At 46.4% G+C, this 18,282-nt stretch overlaps 1 protein-coding gene across 1 annotated transcript in view; it reads left to right on the top strand.

The window, feature by feature from the left end:
• Window positions 1-18,282, top strand: part of CASKIN1 (CASK interacting protein 1) — a 258,277-nt gene that overhangs the window by 137,934 nt on the left and 102,061 nt on the right. Inside the window, exon 2 of the mRNA XM_040356493.1 lies at window positions 17,591-17,642. Within this exon, the coding sequence (XP_040212427.1) occupies window positions 17,591-17,642 (52 nt within the window). The remainder of the gene's footprint in view (window positions 1-17,590; window positions 17,643-18,282) is intronic.

Genomic DNA, 18,282 nt, shown 5'->3' with positions numbered 1-18,282 from the left:
ATCGTGTGAGCCAGTCGGCAAGCGGTTAAAGTAGAACTAAAGGCCAAAATGTTTTTATTTTATTTTGGTCAGAGTGGAGATGGATTAGAACCCCTGTCAGGTTTTTGTTGCTTCATGAGCCCCTGTTAGGGAGGGAGATTCACCCTCTCTATTCTTCCCATACATAAAAGTTATTCCCACTGAGGACGTTGGTTCAGGTGACTCCTTTACGTTGGATGTTTTGGCTGGGGGACAGGAAGTGAAGGGAAATCTTCATAATTGGACATAGATGGCAAAAAGATATATCCAAAATGTAAAAAAAAGTTTTGTGTTTGTGTATTGATCTATTTCAATATTGCCGGGAAAATATACGTAGGCCAATAATACCGTTTTTCTATAACATAAGTGCCCCTTACACCCACAGGAAACTGCAGCTTTCTAATGTTCATCTAACAACTCATGATGACAGGTCTGATCTCTGCAACGTCTAATCTCACCGACACTCCGTAAAAGGACGGTAATGATGAGTCATACTTTAAAAGGGGAGCAGTACGACTCCATTTGTAGAGCAGGCAGAGCGGGAGCGGAGGCAGTATACTGTATTTACCGTAATTCTTTTCACTTATTATTACCATTTCGTTATTTTTTTCCATTTTGAGATGTGTGAGTTTATTCACACTTAAAGCGGAGGTTCACCCTAAAAACATGTATATACCATTACATTCAGTATACTTCCGACATGTACAGTATGCTGTTTGTTTTTTGTTTTTCGCTGTACATACCGTATTATTGTTCTTTTCCACCCGACTTCCGGGTTCTTACTCCCGCGGGAGTAGGCGTTCCTATGCAGCGGCGCAATGTCACCTGGGACTTAGCCCACATGATTGACGTGCTTTATAAAAACTTCCCTCCGGCAGATAAGGCGCGTCACGAGTTTCCGAAAATAGCCGAACTTAGAGTCGGCTCTATACGGCGCTTTACGGCACCTGCGCACAGACTAGGAGCCGTGTAGAGCTGACTGCGCAGGCGCCGTATAGAGTCGGCTATTTTCGGAACTCCTGACGCGCCTTTCCGCCGGGGGGAAGTTTTTATCAAGCACGTCAATCATATGGGCTAAGTCCCAGGTGACATTGCGCCGCTGCATAGGAACGCCTACTCCCGTGGGAGTGAGAACCCGGAAGCCGGGTGGAAAAGAACAATAATACGGTATGTACAGCGAAAAAAACAAACAGCATACTGTACATGTCGGAAGTATGCTGAATGTAATGGTATATACATGTTTTGAGGGTGAACCTCCGCTTTAAGAGCTGCAAAAATCATCTACCTTTGATAGGTAATTCAAGCAGATCTTGTACTAAGACACAAGGCCCACTTATGTGGTCATTCCCAATGCTCTGCTGTCAAATTGCTCAATTACAAAAAGAAAAAAAAACTATTTGGGGGAAAAAAGCATAAAAAGGCTTACTTTCAGGTATCTAACGATCTCTTATACTGGCAAAATGTAATGTCTTAAATCCCATGAGAACACGTTCTTCTATAGAGCAGGAGCATTCTGCCACGAAATTTGAGAAAATGTCCAATTTCGAAATTTCCAAGATTTCTCTGTGAGACCCAGTGACGTCAGCCACAGGTATTGACCAGAACCTTGGAATAAGGTGAGTATTTTAAATGCATTTTCTTTCTTTTCCAATATTTTTGACAAAATTTAAATTCAAAAACAAGAAAATGGACAATATCACGAGTAAAGCATATCCGAATCATAAACAGTATAAACCTTGACATTTTCCACATTTTGTCATGTTACAACCAAAAACTTCAATACTTTGTAGAACCCCCTTTCACTGCATTTACACCTGCAAGTCTTTTTGGGGATGTCTTTGCAAAATAGCTCAAGTTCTGCCAGATTGGATGGAGAGCGTCTGTGAAGAGCAATTTTCAAGTCTTGCCACAGATTCTCAATTAGATTTAGGGCTGGACTTACTTTAAGTCTTAAAAGCCAGAATTTCCAATATTTGTCTTTCTGTTCTTTAAAGCGGTGTTCCGCCCCCCAAAAAACAAAAAAACAGCAGCTACACATACTGCAGCTGCTGGCTTTTAATAAATGGACACTTACCTGTCCTGGAGTCCAGCGATGCCGGCACCCGCAGCTGATGTTTCCATCAGCTGTCGGTTGCAGCCGTCCCCATTGCGGGTAAGTGTACCCGGCAGTGTAGCCTTTCGGCTTCACGCCGGGAACCCTACTGCGCATGAGTGAGGATCACTCCTCTCTCCTACTGGAAGGAGGAGGGAGCCCCGCGCTGACGTCATGGGCCACGGCCCGGACTCCCGAAAGTGGGAAAGGATACCTGTAAAAGACAGGTATCCTCCCCCCCCCCCCTCCCCCTGAAAGGTGTCAATTGTGGCACCAGATGGGGGAAGGAATCCGATGAGAGGTCTTGTGGGCAAAGAGTAAGGCCTCTTTCACACTGGGCGAATCAGTAATGATCCGCCCCGTGCACCTCCGCTTGCTCAGTGGGGATGGCTCCGTTGATCCCCGCTGAGCCGGCGGATGACAGGGCGGTCCCCGCACACTGTGCAGGGACCGCCCTGTCTTTTCTCTGCTCCCCCCTATGGGGGGATCGGATGAACACGGACCGTATGTCCGTGTTCATCCGATCCGCCAGACGGAAGGAAAAGTAGGTTTTTCCTCTGTCACACTTTGGCGTATCGGAGCGGGTCGGATGTCAGTGGGCATGTCACCGCTGACATCCGCGGCTCCATAGAGGAGCACGGAGCGCCCGTACAGGTCTGCAAAAAAACTGACAGACGGACCTGTACGGGCGCTCAGTGTGAAAGAGCCCTAAGATTTTTTCTTTCTGTTTAGGAGAAAAGGTTGTGTTCAAGTCTCTCTCCCATTGTTGTAGGAAAGGAAGCTCTCAAGAGGCACTAAGGACAATCAGGGTAGTATAGAAATGTGACAAAGAGTGCCGAAATAGGTTCCCCAGCTAAGCAGGCTTGCTCAAAAGAGGAGGGTTCCCGCACTGAACGGTATTTCACAGGCTGTGAGCGCTAGTAAGCGCATAACTGAAATTGATGGAAAAAGTCCAAGCCTTGCGAGGAGGTGAAGGTCCGTCTTGAGCCATCATGTGGCGTTGATTGGTGGACCTGCTGCTCACTTTAAGGAAATCCCATAATGCTCTGGGAATCTTTGTCCTTAAATAAATTAGATATAAAACATTAAAAATCTAATAAAATAATTAAAAATATTAATGGTATTTTGATAAAGGGGACAAAACATTACCACCATCGTTTCACATGAATCAAGGATATGAAACAATAATTACATTGTGATCAGGGTTCACGGTTAAAGGACCATATTATAAACAGAATTCCGGTCTAATTAAAAATATGGTTATCATTTTAAATGAGGAGCTGTTGAAATTTCTGTTGTGCACGAATATAGCAGACTTCTTCCTCTTCTATGGCAGAGTTACTGAATTGCAGCTTATTTTTCTTCTTTTTTAACACTATGATGGGGTAATATCATAAAGCTGTTTAAAGTATAGCTAAAGGCAAATCCTCTTTTAGATTTTGATCTAAAAGAGTAGGAGCTGGGTGTACCGGATACATACCAGTTATTACTGTATATCAGGGGTCTTCAAACTTTCGAAACGAAGGGCCAGGTTACTGCAATTCAGACTTTAGGGAGCCGCACTGTGGCCATCGGGAGTAGAAAATGTCCCAGCATTAGTTGGAGTAAACAATGCCACATCTTTGGTGTCAGTGAGAGGAATTGTGCCCCAGCCATGACTAAGCATGAATTGTGTGCGAAACGCGTCGGCTGTCCCCTTATGTGACTGTATCTTTGGATGTACATGTCTTACTTTTATCAATAAAGACAACTTCCTCAAGTTTATCCGGAGTGCGGCTGTCCATCGATTTCCATGTTTTCATAGTGCATTGCCAGCACCTTGGACTCCTGGGAGGTTCCTCCAATTGTCTGCTAAAGATCCACATGGAGCGGTGACTCCCTTCCCTTGAATTGTGCCCCATCATTGAGCCCCATTTTTGCTGTAATTGATAGGAATTGTGACCGGTCATTGGTAGGAATAGTGCCCCATCATTGGGGGGAATTGTGCCCCATCATTGGTGGCATTGGGTCCCATTGTTGGTGCCATTGGGAGGAATTTTGCCCCATTATTGGTGTTTTTGGGTACCATTGTTAGTGCCATTGGTAGGAAGTGTGACCCATCATTGGTAGGAACTGTACCCCATCTTTGGTGTCATTGGGAGGAACTGTGCCCTGTCACCAAGGGGTAAGAAGGTGACATTCTCGGTGACAATAGTAATCCGAACTATCAGAGTAAATGGATGCCGTTGGATGGTAAATATATGGACAACCCTGCATCATAGAAGAACTTTATACATTCTGCTTTTGGCCTTCTCTTTCTGTACAACCTGTCCCTAAGCAAGGTTTTTATTGCTGTCCGTGTGCCCATTTGGGAGATTCACTCAGTCCAATTGTTCTGATTATCTGTGTCACCAGGAAAGTAAGGGGAACAGCAAACATTTTGAGTTGCCATCACAGCAGCAATAGAGGGGGAAATCTTCCAGTGGGGACACCTGTTTCCATAACAACAAACATTTATTTCTACACGTGTGCCACCTGCAGTTATATATGTGTTTTTCCTTTTCACTCATGGCTGGTTCACACCGGATGTGGTGGGACTGCGTGGGCAGCTAATCCAGCGCAATGCCACCACATGGACAAGGCAAAATGCCTTGCCTCCTATGTGCACGCTTCACACCACTGCGTTGCGGTTGTAGTTGTATGCGGGCATTATGCAATGAAAAAAGTATGCATGCAGTACAGGTACTTTTTTTCAGTGCAGTGCAATCCATTGCCGAACACTGCGTGGATGACAATTGAACTTTATGAGATGTCTGTTTAAAAAAAAAAGGAAACCGTGTAATCTACCAGGCTCAGCACATCATCACTGTGTTGATCTCAGCCAGATCACACACCGCACACCAGCTTCTGTGCTGAAATACACTGGCTGGAGTAAACCAGCCCTCAGATTTTATGGTGTGAGCCTTCAAGATTACCCTGAAGTCTAGGTGGAGGAAGTATGTCAGTGACTGAAAAAGTAATAAGCCAGTAAGTCAGCAGAGCAGCTAGGTAAGTAGTTTTCAGAACAAGGTTAGCCATTGGGGGCCTGTTCTCTCTGGGAAGTCTAATTTAATTTATATTATGGAGAAACCTATGGGAGGAGGGATTGGAACTCCCAAAGGTGGGTGGTTAAAAACCAAACTCTAAGGCCCCGTACACACGAGAGGATCGATCCGCTGAAATTGATCCGCTGATCGGTTTCAGTGGATAGATCCGCTGGTGTGTACGATCCAGCGGATATTTATCCGCGGATATATTTCGGGCCGACCGATTTCCAGCGGATAAAAATTTCTTAGCATTCTAAGAAATCTATCCGCTGGAATCGGCTTCAGCGGATCGATCCGGTGGTCTGTACAGACTCACCGGATCGATCCGTCCGAACCCATCCCTCGCATGCGTCGTAATGATTCGACGCATGCGTGGAATTCCTTATATGACAGCGTCGCGCACGTCGCCGCGTCATCATCGCGGCGACGGCGCGACACGTCATCGCGATGGGAATTCGGCGCGGATTTCGATCCGATGGTGTGTACACTCCATCGCATCAAAATCCTCAGAGGATTTATCCGCGGAGGACCGTATCCGCGGATAAATCCTATCGTGTGTACTAGGCATAAGGTGGACTGATAGAAGTCAGGAACTATAAAAGAGAGTAATAAAAAAACACAAGAACCCAGGGTGACTCCTCCCACTGGACTCCTAGATTCTATGAAAGGATGCCAGATCTTGTTGAATTTCTATTTGGTATCTGATTGTTACATTTAAGATGTCTGCCAAGCTGGAGCATGCCTAGGTTAATTGCTCTAGGAGGTGGACATTTTTAAACCCCCCTTTCCACCCAAACATTAAGAAACCGGTATGAACTCCAGGAGACATCCTATCAGGTACCAAAGTGCTGGAGGCCAATGGAGAGAGGGCTTCCCTTGCAGCTAAGTTCCAGACTCCCCTGGAGTTGAGACAGGAGGAGTCAGGCCCAAAGTAGCACAGGTCGTCTGCAGAGTTGCTTGTAGAAAAGGCTCAGGAACACCGTTGATGTGCTGCGAGGCTGCTGCAGGCAGGTGGCGCCCGAGACATGTAGCAGCTACCTGGGGTCACTGAGACAGAAAGTAATCAGTACAAGCCAAGGTTCAGTGCCAGGTGGGTATCAGAGGAGACGAGGTCAGGTGTGAGCCAAGGTCAAGATGGGTAGCTGGCCGAGGAGATTGGTTACACAAGCCGAGGTCAAGGTCAATAGGCGGGCAGGAGATGGGTCAGGAACAAACCATGTCAGTTAACAAGAATCACAGGAAAAACGGGAACCATGGTAACAGCTGAAGATCAAACAGCACTTCAACCAAGGGCTGGCTTCCTTATAAATGTCCATGTGATGTGATGGCAGACATGCTGGGTCCTAGAGCCCTTCTCCTGCCCTGACAGATGCTGGGTCCTAGAGTCCTACTGTTCTTAGTACCCTTACACATCCACATTGCCACCCACAATTTACCAAACAACATTTCTGCTTCTCTTTTAGCGGTTTGTTTATGGGTAATGGGGAAGCCTGCTGGAGATTGTACCAGCTTCTGAATGTTTTTTGTGTTCCTGCTATTCTGTGTCCCATAAAAACTCCAGGTTCCACCTCATTTTAGCTGCCCCTCACCCTTCTGGTTGCTAGAAAGCTGATATAGCAACTAATGATACTGTGACCTTGCTGCCAGTGTCCTAGCAACCATTGATGCTGAACGGCTGAGCATCACTGGTTGCTAGGATGCCACTGACTGTTATGATGCTCCGCAGCCTGGTTGCCTACATCCTAGCAACAAGCTCAGTAATGCTTCCCTGTATATGTACTGTATACTGTATGTAATATTACTAAGCAGCGGTACTGTCTCATTACCGGCACACCCCTGCTGCCAAGTATCTCCAATCTTTATCTGGGCTTGCTTGCCAAACCCCATACATTTGCTGTTATCTTCATCTGTGAAAACTCTGATCGGGGGTTCCAGCACAACTCTCTCTCTCATCTCACTGCAGCCCTACCCCTTTCCTTGGAACAAGATATGACAATTTATAAAATTCCTTCAATGGCACAAGCCAGGGCTCGACAAATCCCGGTTGCCAGGTCGCCATGGCGACTAGAAATAGGGTCCTGGCGACTTGGCTTGGCGCCATCTGGTGGTGAGCCGTTGGTATTACAAGTTATTACCACCAGATGTGTAAGCTGGCGCCATCTGGTGGTGGCCGTTGGTATTACAAGTTAAGCATTACAAGTTATACAGCAATTCTAATGTTATTTTTCACTATTTTCACTGCCATCTTCTTCCCTCTAATTAGAACCCCCAAACATTATATATATTTTTTATCCTAACACCCTAGAGAATAAAATGGCGATCGTTTCAATACTTTCTGTCACGCCGTATTTGCGCAGCGGTCTTACAAGCGCACTTTTTTTGTTAAAAAATTACACTTTTTTTAAATAAAAAATAAGACAACAGTAAAGTTATCCCCATTTTTTTTTATATTATGAAAGATAATGTTACGCCGAGTAAATTCATACCCAACATGTCACGCTTCAAAATTGCGTCCGCTCGTGGAATGCCGACAAACCTTTACCCTTTATAATCTTCATAGGCGATGTTTAAAAAAAATCTACAGGTTGCATGTTTTGCATGTTTTCTGGCTCCTAACTTTTTTAGCTGGCTCCTAGATTCCAAGCAAATTTGTCAACCCCTGGCATAAGCACCTCATTGGTTCATCTTACCACCTGGCGTGGCTCTTTAAATGTGCAGCCCTGTTTGTAAGGTTGACTAGTACATCACATCTTCTGCTCAGAAATGGCTGCCTAAAGTGACAGGCGCACCCACATGAGTACATTACCCCAGGCAAATATTTCCTGGTGCCAGATTTATAAAAGCAGCAAATCAAAGGGGAGTAGGCGGCCGATCAATTTCCCTTTCATATAATAGCATATGTTTTTGATACCGTTCCTTTAATGAGGTATGTTGCGTGAATTTTCCAGGGAGGAAGGCTTCCATGTAGCAGGAACGTGATCCATCATCGGCCCGATCTTTATAATCAAAGCACATGCTGAGAGAGACGTGTGTGCGTCACACGGTGTCACTCAGAGACCCAGTGTCTCTCCGTTAAGAGCTGTTTGGTAGTAGGATTGAACATTCAATAATGAGTGTGATTTAGTTGCCATGTTAGGCCCCGTACACACGACAGAGGAACTCGACGTGCTTGGCACGTCGAGTTCCTCGTCGAGTTTTGGGATGAAGCCGCCGAGGAGCTCGGCGGGCCGGCTTCTCCCATAGAAGAACGAGGACAACGAGAAAATAGAGAACATGTTCTCTATTTTCTCGTCGAGTTCCTCGGCGGCTCCATCGAGCCAAAAGTGTACACACGACAGAGATTCTCGGCAGAATCCGGGTTTTGACCGAGTTTCTCGGCGAATTCTGCCGAGAAACTCTGTCGTGTGTACGAGGCCTTAGACGTTTCTATATAAGTGTTAACAAGTGGAATGTTTTCAGAAACAGAAGTACTCCATTGTGTGAAAGTTCCGGCGTTAGATACAGTGGGCTAGATTCAGGTACCGCTGCACACTCCTTACGGAGGCGCAGCGTACCGTTTTTGCCCTGCGCCCCCGCAAATTATCTGCGCTACGCTTCATTCACGAAGCAGTAGCCACGTAATTTGCGTGGGCGCTCCTCAAAAATGCCCGGCGTAAGGGCGCGTAATTTAAATGATCCCGTAGGGGGCGTGGATCATTTAAATTAGGCGCGTTCCCGCGCCGAACGTAGTGCGCATGCTCCATCGGGAAACTTTCCCGACGTGCATTGCGGCAAATGACGTCGCAAGGACGTCATTTGCTTCAAAGTGAACGTAAATGGCGTCCAGCGCCATTCACGATTAACTTACGCAAACAACGTAAAATTTAAACCTCGCGACGCGGGAACGACGGGTATACGTAGCATTGGCTGCCCCTGCTAATAGCAGGAGCAGCCTTACGCGAAACCCGATGAACGGAAACGACGTAAACTGCGTACGCAGGGCTCGCGTAGGGTAGTGAATCGGCGTTAGTATGCAATTTGCATACTATACGCTGACCACTACGGGAATGCCCCCTAGCGGCCATCGTAAGAATGCAGCCTACGATATGACTGGCGTAAGAGCCTTATGCCAGTCATATCTTAGGCTGCAGTCGGCGTATCGAGGTTCCTGAATCAGGAGCATTCGAAACGCCGGCGCAAGTAAGCAATTGCGCTGCGTAACTATGGTTACGCAGACGCAATTGCTACCTGAATCTACCCCAGTATATGAATTACGCCGATAGACTAATATACATCAAAAAGAACCTGCCAGCCATATTATACTGGCAGGGTTTGTATTTCTGCCCATTCAGTCTTGAGATTTAGTACAGCCCTGTCTGGCAAGTGATCTTTCTCTGCTGCAGATAAGTTATACTAAAGCCTGGTACACACATAGGCCCGGATTCACAGACATTGGCGCATATTTATGCCGCCGTAGCGTATCTCTTTTACGCTACGCCGGCGCAGCGCACAGAGGTAAGCACTGGATTCACAAAGCACTCGCTCCCACTCGCTGGTAAAGATACGCTGGGTTTCCTCGGCGTAAGCCAGTGTAGGTGGAAGTGGGCGTGAGCCATGCTAATGAGGCGTGACCCCATGCAAATGATGGGTCAAGCGCCATAGAAGTACTTAAAATTAACGGCACATGCGCCGTCCCGTGGCCGCATCCCAGTGCGCATGCTCAGAATCACGTCGAGACAACTGCCTAAGATACGTTGACTCACTGCCTACGACGTGAACGTAACCTACGCCTAGTCATATTCACGTACAACGTAAATGATAAAAGATACGACGGCTTGTGTTCCCTGGTCCATACCTTTGCATGAGTTGCACCACCTATATGGGGAATAACTTTACGCCGGACGTACGACTTATGCAAACCGCGTATATGATGCGCCGGGCACAACTACGTTTGTGATTCGACGTAGCTCCCTCATTTGCATATGTGCATAGAAATTCTATGGGAGCGGCAAATGCTCCCGGCGTAAATATGCGCCCACGATACGACGGCATAGGCAAGTTACGTCGGTCGTAGGAAGTCTATTTTCAGGCGTATCTAGTTTTGTGGGCACGGCGCACAGATACGACGGCGCATAGTTACACTTACGCGGCGTATGTCGAGATACTCATATATGTTTGTATGCATATTTTTTTGACCAACTTCAGGCTTGAGCATTTTTTGTTTTAGCCAATTAAAATTAGTTATTAGAAGTAGGAGAGGCAAATTGTGCAAAATACATGTGCTACCCTTTTACCCCTCTTCCTCCTATTTCTGTTTTCCTTTCTCTCATGTTAACTATCTAAAAACTGTTATGCTCAGATCCTAGTTGGGCACCTCTCATCAGACTTCCCCCATGTTTCCAATAACTTCTTTCAGCAGTTAGAGGGACTTCCCTTTACAAACACTATTGTGTGTGTGTGTGTATATATATGGCCTCATGGCCGGGGGTGCGTGTTCAAGTGTTCCTGGCTCCGGGACCACGTTGGTCCGGGGTTGTGATCTACTATGTAGGCCTGGTAGTCTGACTGGGTTTACAGTTGCAAAGTGGTCCTGTGCTGTCCGTCCTAAGGGAGGAAGCCACCCGATGAAGAACCTGTCTTGGAGAGCACCGAGCACGAGGCTGGTATCTCAGGAGAGGCCTTGAACTTCATCGAAGGACAACTACTACTTTTATTCTTTTACCCTGTTGGGTAATAAAGCAGAGAAAAAGAAACCTAAAGTGTGGACATTGCAGCTCTTCTCAACTCTGATCGTATACTCTAGACGGCGAAGGAATAGAGGTAACGTGTCACCCAAAACAAACCAGCAGCTCTTTCGGGGGTAGTGACACATATATTTATATTGTCTCATTTTATTGTGTACTCTTTGCTGTGATCGTTTGGGGTGTGACTGTATTCTATTGTTCTATTGTGGCTGTCTGCCTCAAATATTATGGGATGGGTAAGTGTGTTTGCTGTGAGGAGAGAGGGAGGGGGATTCCTCCAGCAGCCCCCCTGTTGATAAGACTGTTTACTGATGAGAAGTTTGAATACACCTGATCTGTGTGTCTATTGTCATTGGACAGTTTGAATCCAGGGGTGGGGGGAGTGTCTCTGAGTTAGTTATCTGTTGTAACATGTGCTTGAATAAAATTAGTCTGCTGGTTTTTACCCTACACTGAAGTACGGCTGGTGACTGGGGGGGCTAAAGAGTCTTGGATAGTTCTGGTTCGGGACAGAGGAAGCATTGACGGTGGACATAGTCCTGTTGAGGACGAGGGTTCGTCACAGGCTCCTTTGGCCATTTAAACCCACGTTGCGCAGTCTGTTATTATTTTAAGGGTTAGTAGAAGGACAGAGGTTGACATACTTTAGCCATGTCCTTCTCAGTTTTTAGCTTGTGTAGTTGGTTGATATGGGCAACACAGACACTTCCCCCCTCCCCCTCCCCCATCTTGGGGGCCTCGTGTGTCTCTTATGCAAGCTGGCTGAGCCATATTTCTTCCAGTGTATGTGTCACTCTGATCTACAAGAGATGAATGTGAAGAGATGCGTGTCACGACTTCATCTTGTCATCTAGATGCTGATCACCATTTAGCTGAAACTTTCCACATTTTCTTAGTCCTTATGTCGGCTCGTAATGAGAAGGAGACTGTACGTTTGCCATACTGTAGTTTGGTATTTTTTTAAATAGGAAACCCTAACCCACATATTTTTTTTGTTTCCTTTGCATTTTTCCAATATAAAAATTAATGGATACGTGTATAAGCCTTGGTACCGAAAGAGCATTTAAACACATTGGCCCGGATTCACATACATTGGCGCATATTTATGCCGGCGTAGCGTATCTAATATACGCTACGCCGACGTCGCGCAGAGAGGCAAGCACCGAATTCTCAAAGAACTTGCCTCTCAAACTGCGCTGGGTTCCCTCGGCGTAAGCCGTCGTAGGTGGAAGTGGGCGTGAGCCATTCTAATGAGGCATGACCCCATGCAAATGATGGGAGGGGTGCCATACAAGTACTTAAAACGAACGGCGCATGCGCCGTCCCATGGACGTATCGCAGTGCGCATGCTCAGAATACTACTCCCTAAGATACGACGGATCACTGCCTACGACGTGAACGTAACCTACGCCGAGCCCTATTCACGTACTACGTAAACAACGTAAAATACGATGGCTGTGTTCCCTGGTCCATACCTTAGCATGAGTTGCGCCTCATATATGGGGAATAACTTTACGCCAGACGAACGACTTACGCAAACCGCGTATATTATGCGCCGGGCGCAAGTACGTTCGTGAATCGGCGTATCTCCCTCATTTGCATATGTGCATAGAAAATCAATAGGAGCGGGAAATGCGCCCAGCGTAAAAATGCGCCCACGATACGACGGCGTAGGCAAGTTACGTCGGTCGTAGGAAGCCGATTTTTAGGCGTATCTCAGCTTGTGGGCACGGCGCATAGATACAACAGCGCATAGTTACACTTACACGGCGTATCTCGAGATACGTCGGCGTAAGTGCTTTGTGGATCTGGGCCAGACTTGGCAAAATACTATTCTTGACGTCTAGGAAATGTCTAGTGAGGCCCACAAGGTATATTGTGGATGGTTCTCTTGATCCTTTACTTCTTCTCGCAAATAATTTAGCCCTGTCCCCCTCAGTCTGTGTATAAAGCAGGCTTTTTTAAACTGGGGGAACTTGGTAAGGGAAAGTTCTGGACAGCCGCACTCCAAAAAATAGCCATTATTGTAAAAAGATATCAAATACAAGCCACAGCAGAATACAGGACAGAAGAGCTGACGAGTTTCACACTTAAAACGGCGCTTAAAGTAGATGTAAACCCGAAATGTTTTATATATTTTTTTGATGTCACAATGTACAGTATAAGATTTCCTATCTGTGCCTAGTCTTACCACACAGTTAATCCAGCTCTGAGCAATCCTCTTTTATTGTTCAGTGAAATAAAACGGACTTACAGAGAAAAACCTTAGTCCGTTCCGCCCCCTTGCTGTGAGTGATTTACATATCTCATGCACTAGCCTGGAGACAGGCATTATTTTTTGATTCCCACCCCCCACTCCTTTTCTGAAGTCATGTGGTTACTTTTCTGGGTTTTGACTGGATGTTAGTGATCATAGCAGAATTTAGTGTAAGGAATACACAGGAAAAAATGCATGTTGACAAGAGGAGTGTAGAGGTGGGCGGGGAGTCTACTGACATCACGACTCCACCCACCGAGCTCCAGACAACAGACCCACCCACAGAATCTGCAGTTTTTCAGTTCTTATAACAGACAGAGGGGAGACATTTGACAGGTAAGGATACATGCAGGAGGCATCTATATCCGTATAGATCAGCACTATGGCAGTAGTTTAGAATGGATGAGAGTGGCTTTACATCCACTTTAATCGTAGGTCATGAGCTATGATTAACCACTTCCATACCGGGCACTTACGTACCTTCCCGCCCAAGCCAATTTTCAGCTTTCAGCACTGTCGCACTTTGAATGGCAATTGCGCGGTCATGCTACATTGTACCCAAACAAAATTGGCGTCCTTTTTTCCCCACAAATAGAGCTTTCTTTTGGTGGTATTTGATCACCTCTGCGATTTTTTTTTTTGCGCAACAACTAAAAAAAGACAAAAAATTTTGAAAAAAAATTACGTTTTTATTTTTTTCTGTTAATTTTTTTGTAAATAAGTAAGTTTTCTCTTTCAATTACGGGCACTGATATGGCGGCACTGATGAGATGGCACTGATGGACATCGATGAGGTAGTACTGACGGGCACAGATAAGGTGGCACTGATTGGCGGCGCTGGTATGCGGCACTGATGGGCACACATAGGCGGCACTGATGGGCACACATAGGCGGCACTGATGGGCACTCATGGGCGGCACTGATGGGCACTCATGGGCGGCACTGATGGGCACTCATGGGCGGCACTGGGCACTCATAGGTGGCACAGATGGGCACTCATGGGTGGCACTTATGGGTGGCACTGATGGATACTTATGGGTGGCACAGATGGGCACTGATAGGTGGGCACTGGGCATGGATGGGCACTGTGGGGTGGCACTGATGGACACTGTGGGGTGGCACTGATGGACACTGTGGGGCGGCACCTATGTTGCCAGTCAGTGCCCATTTTTGGGCACTGATTGGCATCTTTTTTTTTTTTATGGGTTTTTTTTCAGCTTTTTTTTAGCTTTTTTTTAGCATTTTTTTTTTTTTGGGGGGGCATTTTTTTCAGTTTGCCCTTCCCTGGTGGTCCAGGGTGGCGATCCGAGGGGGGGCTGCGCTGATAAACAATCAGCGTGAACCCCCCCTGTCAGAATAGCAGCCGTTTGGCCCTTCTCTACTCGCGTCTGTCAGACGCGAGTGAGGAAGAGCCGTCAACGGCTCTTCCTTTTTACATCGTGATCAGCCGTGATTGGACACGGCTGATCATGTGGTAAAGAGTCTCCGTGAGAGACTCTTTACCGAGATCGGTGTTGCGGGGTGTCAGACTGACACCCCGCAACAACGATCGCCGCGATGCGTGCCCCCTGGACGTCATATGACGTCCGGTCAGGATTCTACAACCACTTTGCCAACGTCAATCTGTCATTGGCAGGCGGCAAGTGGTTAAGCACTGTTGAAAGTGTGAAATGCGTCAACTCTTCTGTCCTGTATTCTGCTGTGGCTTGTATTTGATATCTTTTTACAATAAAGGCTATTTTTTGGAGTGCGGCTGTCCAGAACTTTCCCTTACCTAATTGCTAAATGCATAGCCTGCACCTGCTGCTTCAACCCTGAGGAGAGTTTTTTATTTCCATATACCCCCCACCTGGAGCGGTAATCCCCTCCCCCTTACCTGGAGGAACCCTTGAAAAAAGTTTGAGATCTTGGGAAACCCCTGGAATTTATTTTTTGATCTACAGCTCACCGGACATTAGCGTTAGGAGTCTGTTAAAATTCTAACAACAAAAGTTATAGATGTACGTTGTCTGAATAGAAATCCTTAAAATTAAAAGGATTTCTAATTTCCGTGGCTAACTCAATCCAGTAAGAACTTTAGTGAGGACAGAGCTTTTGCAGGAAACGACGTAGCTATCACGTTAATGAAAAATAAAGAGCCCCTTAATTATCTGAGGCTTGTGTAATCATGAGTGTTAAGTAAAAAGAATACAGAAATAATTACTTATTTTTTTGAGCACCTCATTAAACTGGGCCTGTCTAATCACGGATGTTAAGTAGAACGAATGAAGAAGTAGGGCCAGATTCTCAAAAGAGTTACGATGGTGTAACTCAGGAAACACCGTCGTATCTCTGTTTTTGGCCCCGGGTATCTATGCGAGTGATTCCTAGAATCATTTTCGCATAGATACGGCCAAGATCCGACAGGTGTAAGTCACTTACACCGTCGGATCTTAGATGTAATGCGACGCCAGCCGCTAGGTGGCGTTTACGTTCAGGTCTCATTTGACTATGCAAATGAGCCTGATACGCCGATTCCCGAACGAATTTGCGTCGCGTACGTCGTTCCCGTAAGCGTAAGGTTACCCCTGCTATATGAGGGGTAACCTTACGCCAGTCCGCCGTATGCCGTGTTAAGTATGGCGTCGGGTCCGCGGCGGCTTTTTCCGTCGGTTACATCGTTTTCCTAAGTCGTTCTTGAATACGACTTTACGTCAATGACGCTCACGTCGGCGTCATTGACGTTTTCCGTCGAGAACTGGAGCATGCGCACTGGGCTATTTTAAGTGTTTGGGGAATACAGCACTTGCTCCTGTAAGTTGGGGCGGCATAGTGTAAATGGCTTACGCTACGCCCGCCTCAAATCTACGAGAATCTGGCCCAATGTCTTATTTTACATGGGCACCTCTGGGCCCTGAGCTGTTCAATGTGTGGCCCTTCAGGTTTCCTCTTTGAGTACTAGGGGCACTTCATTAAACTGGGCCTGTCTAATTACATGCGTTAAATAGAAAGAATAAAGAAGTAATGCCTTGTTTTACATGGGCACCTCTGGGTCCTTAAAGTGGATATAGATCCCTCACACAACAATAGACTTCCCCAGCAACAATGAACCCCCCCCAACAACAATACCCTACCTAGCAACAATAGACCCCAACCTTGCTATAATAGACCCCACCCTTGCAACAATAGTCCCCCCACACAGCAACAAAGAACCACCTACAACAAAATACCACCCCCAGCAACATTAAACATCCCCCAGCAGCAACAACAGATCTCCCAACGGCCAATGCCAATAGACCTCTATATCAACAGTAGATCCCTCCCAGTAACATAAGCCCCCCAGAAACAATAGACCCCCCACCAGCAACAATAGACCCTTACACAAAAACAGATTCCCACCAGTGACAATAGACCCCCCCACCAGCAACAATAGACCCTTACACAAAAACAGATCCCCACCAGTGACAATAGACCCCCACCCCCCCCCCCCAACCCAGCACACCCCACACCTCTTGCCATTACATACATTCAGTGCTGGAGGTAACAGAAGTCCCTGTGTTCCAGCTGAAATAAAGCCCTTTGAACTTTCTTCTAGCGTACTATAGCAAAAAGGGACCAGGTTGGGTGAGGTCATGCTTGTTAAAGAAAACCTGTCATTCCCAAGGTGTTTGAGAAGGGGTAGGCTCCTGGGCTTATGCCGGTTTCACTGCTGATTGGATCATTGACCTAGGGCAAGTTTATAGACTGGGAAAATGGACTTTCCTGACCCACTAGATATGAAGTCGAAGGATGAACACGAAAGCCAAGGAACAACCAATGACAATGCCTGTCGGCAGACTCCAAATTCAATGCAAGGTACCACACAGCTCTCAGTGCCATGTGTTGCAGCGCCTTCAGTTTCGAATGGTACCCAAACGCATGTACATCTGCGAACCATCAGTGCGTTTCGGTACTCTACATTGAAAACAATGTTTAGGTGTTTTTATACTTGCTAACCCTTTATTAGTTGCGGCAACTCAATTATTATTTCTTCCTTCGCAGTCCACATTACACACGTAATAACACACACTAATGGTTGCTTCTACAAAAACCATCTGTTCTTATTAATAGGGAGAAAGAAAGTGCTGTCTAGTGCCAGCCGTTGGGCACAGGTGGTATTGCGGCAGGCAGATAAAATACTGTATATAGACTGTGGTCTGTAGGAGGTGTACACATACTCGTTGCCCACCTATTTAGCTGTGTATTTACTTTTTTTTTTTTTTGTTCCGGTAGTTTTATTATTATTTTCTCCGTCTTAGCAACTTAGAAGCTCTAAGTAAATATATACTGGTATAATAGAATGCCATTCTTTTGTGGTTGCTGTGCAGGTGTTCTGTATCAGAGGCTGTGTGATGAATCACTAATTGAGCGATACAGCTGTTCTCAATCGTATCTTTTCTCTTTCTCATTGTCACAGAGCTCCTGGGTTCTGCAAAGAGAGTGAATGTAAATTTTCAAGACGCGGATGGGTAAGTAAATGACTCTATTTCCCGTTAAATTATCACATCTCTGTGCAGACTGTGCCTCTGGTTTTAGAAATGAGTAGAATGTTTCAAAGCAAGCTGGCGATAAAACTTAAAGGAAAAGGTGAAAAAACATCTGATGATGCCGCCCCCCCAGCCCCCGTTTTACTTACCTGACCCCTCGAAAGTCCTGCGCTCGGTCCCGAGATCCTCTTCGCCGCTAAGCCTAGCCGCTGATTGGCTAGAGCGGATGGATTGAGAGCAGCGCAGCCATTGGCTGGCACTGCTGTCAATCACAACCAGTGACGCGGCGCGCAGAGGGGCGGGGCCCAGTGATGTAAAGTTGCGGCGGCGTAGCGTAAATCCCCCAGTGCGCATGCTCCAAATGACGTCGGCAAATCGGCATGCTTTCGACGTAAATGTAAATTACGTCCAGCCGTATTCGCGAACGACTTACGCAAACGACGTAAAAATTTCAAAACTTGGCGCGGGAACGACGGCCATACTTAACATAGGATACGCCGCACATACCCCTCATATAGCAGGGGTAACTTTACGCCGGAAAAAGCCGAACGCAAGCGGCGTAAAAAAAAACGGGCGGTCGTTCGTTTCTGAATCGAAGCACCACCTAGCGGCCAGCGTGAAA

This window comes from Rana temporaria, chromosome 6, assembly GCF_905171775.1.
Source record: "Rana temporaria chromosome 6, aRanTem1.1, whole genome shotgun sequence".
Lineage (NCBI taxonomy): Eukaryota > Metazoa > Chordata > Amphibia > Anura > Ranidae > Rana > Rana temporaria.
This window is presented reverse-complemented; position numbering and strand designations above follow the sequence as displayed.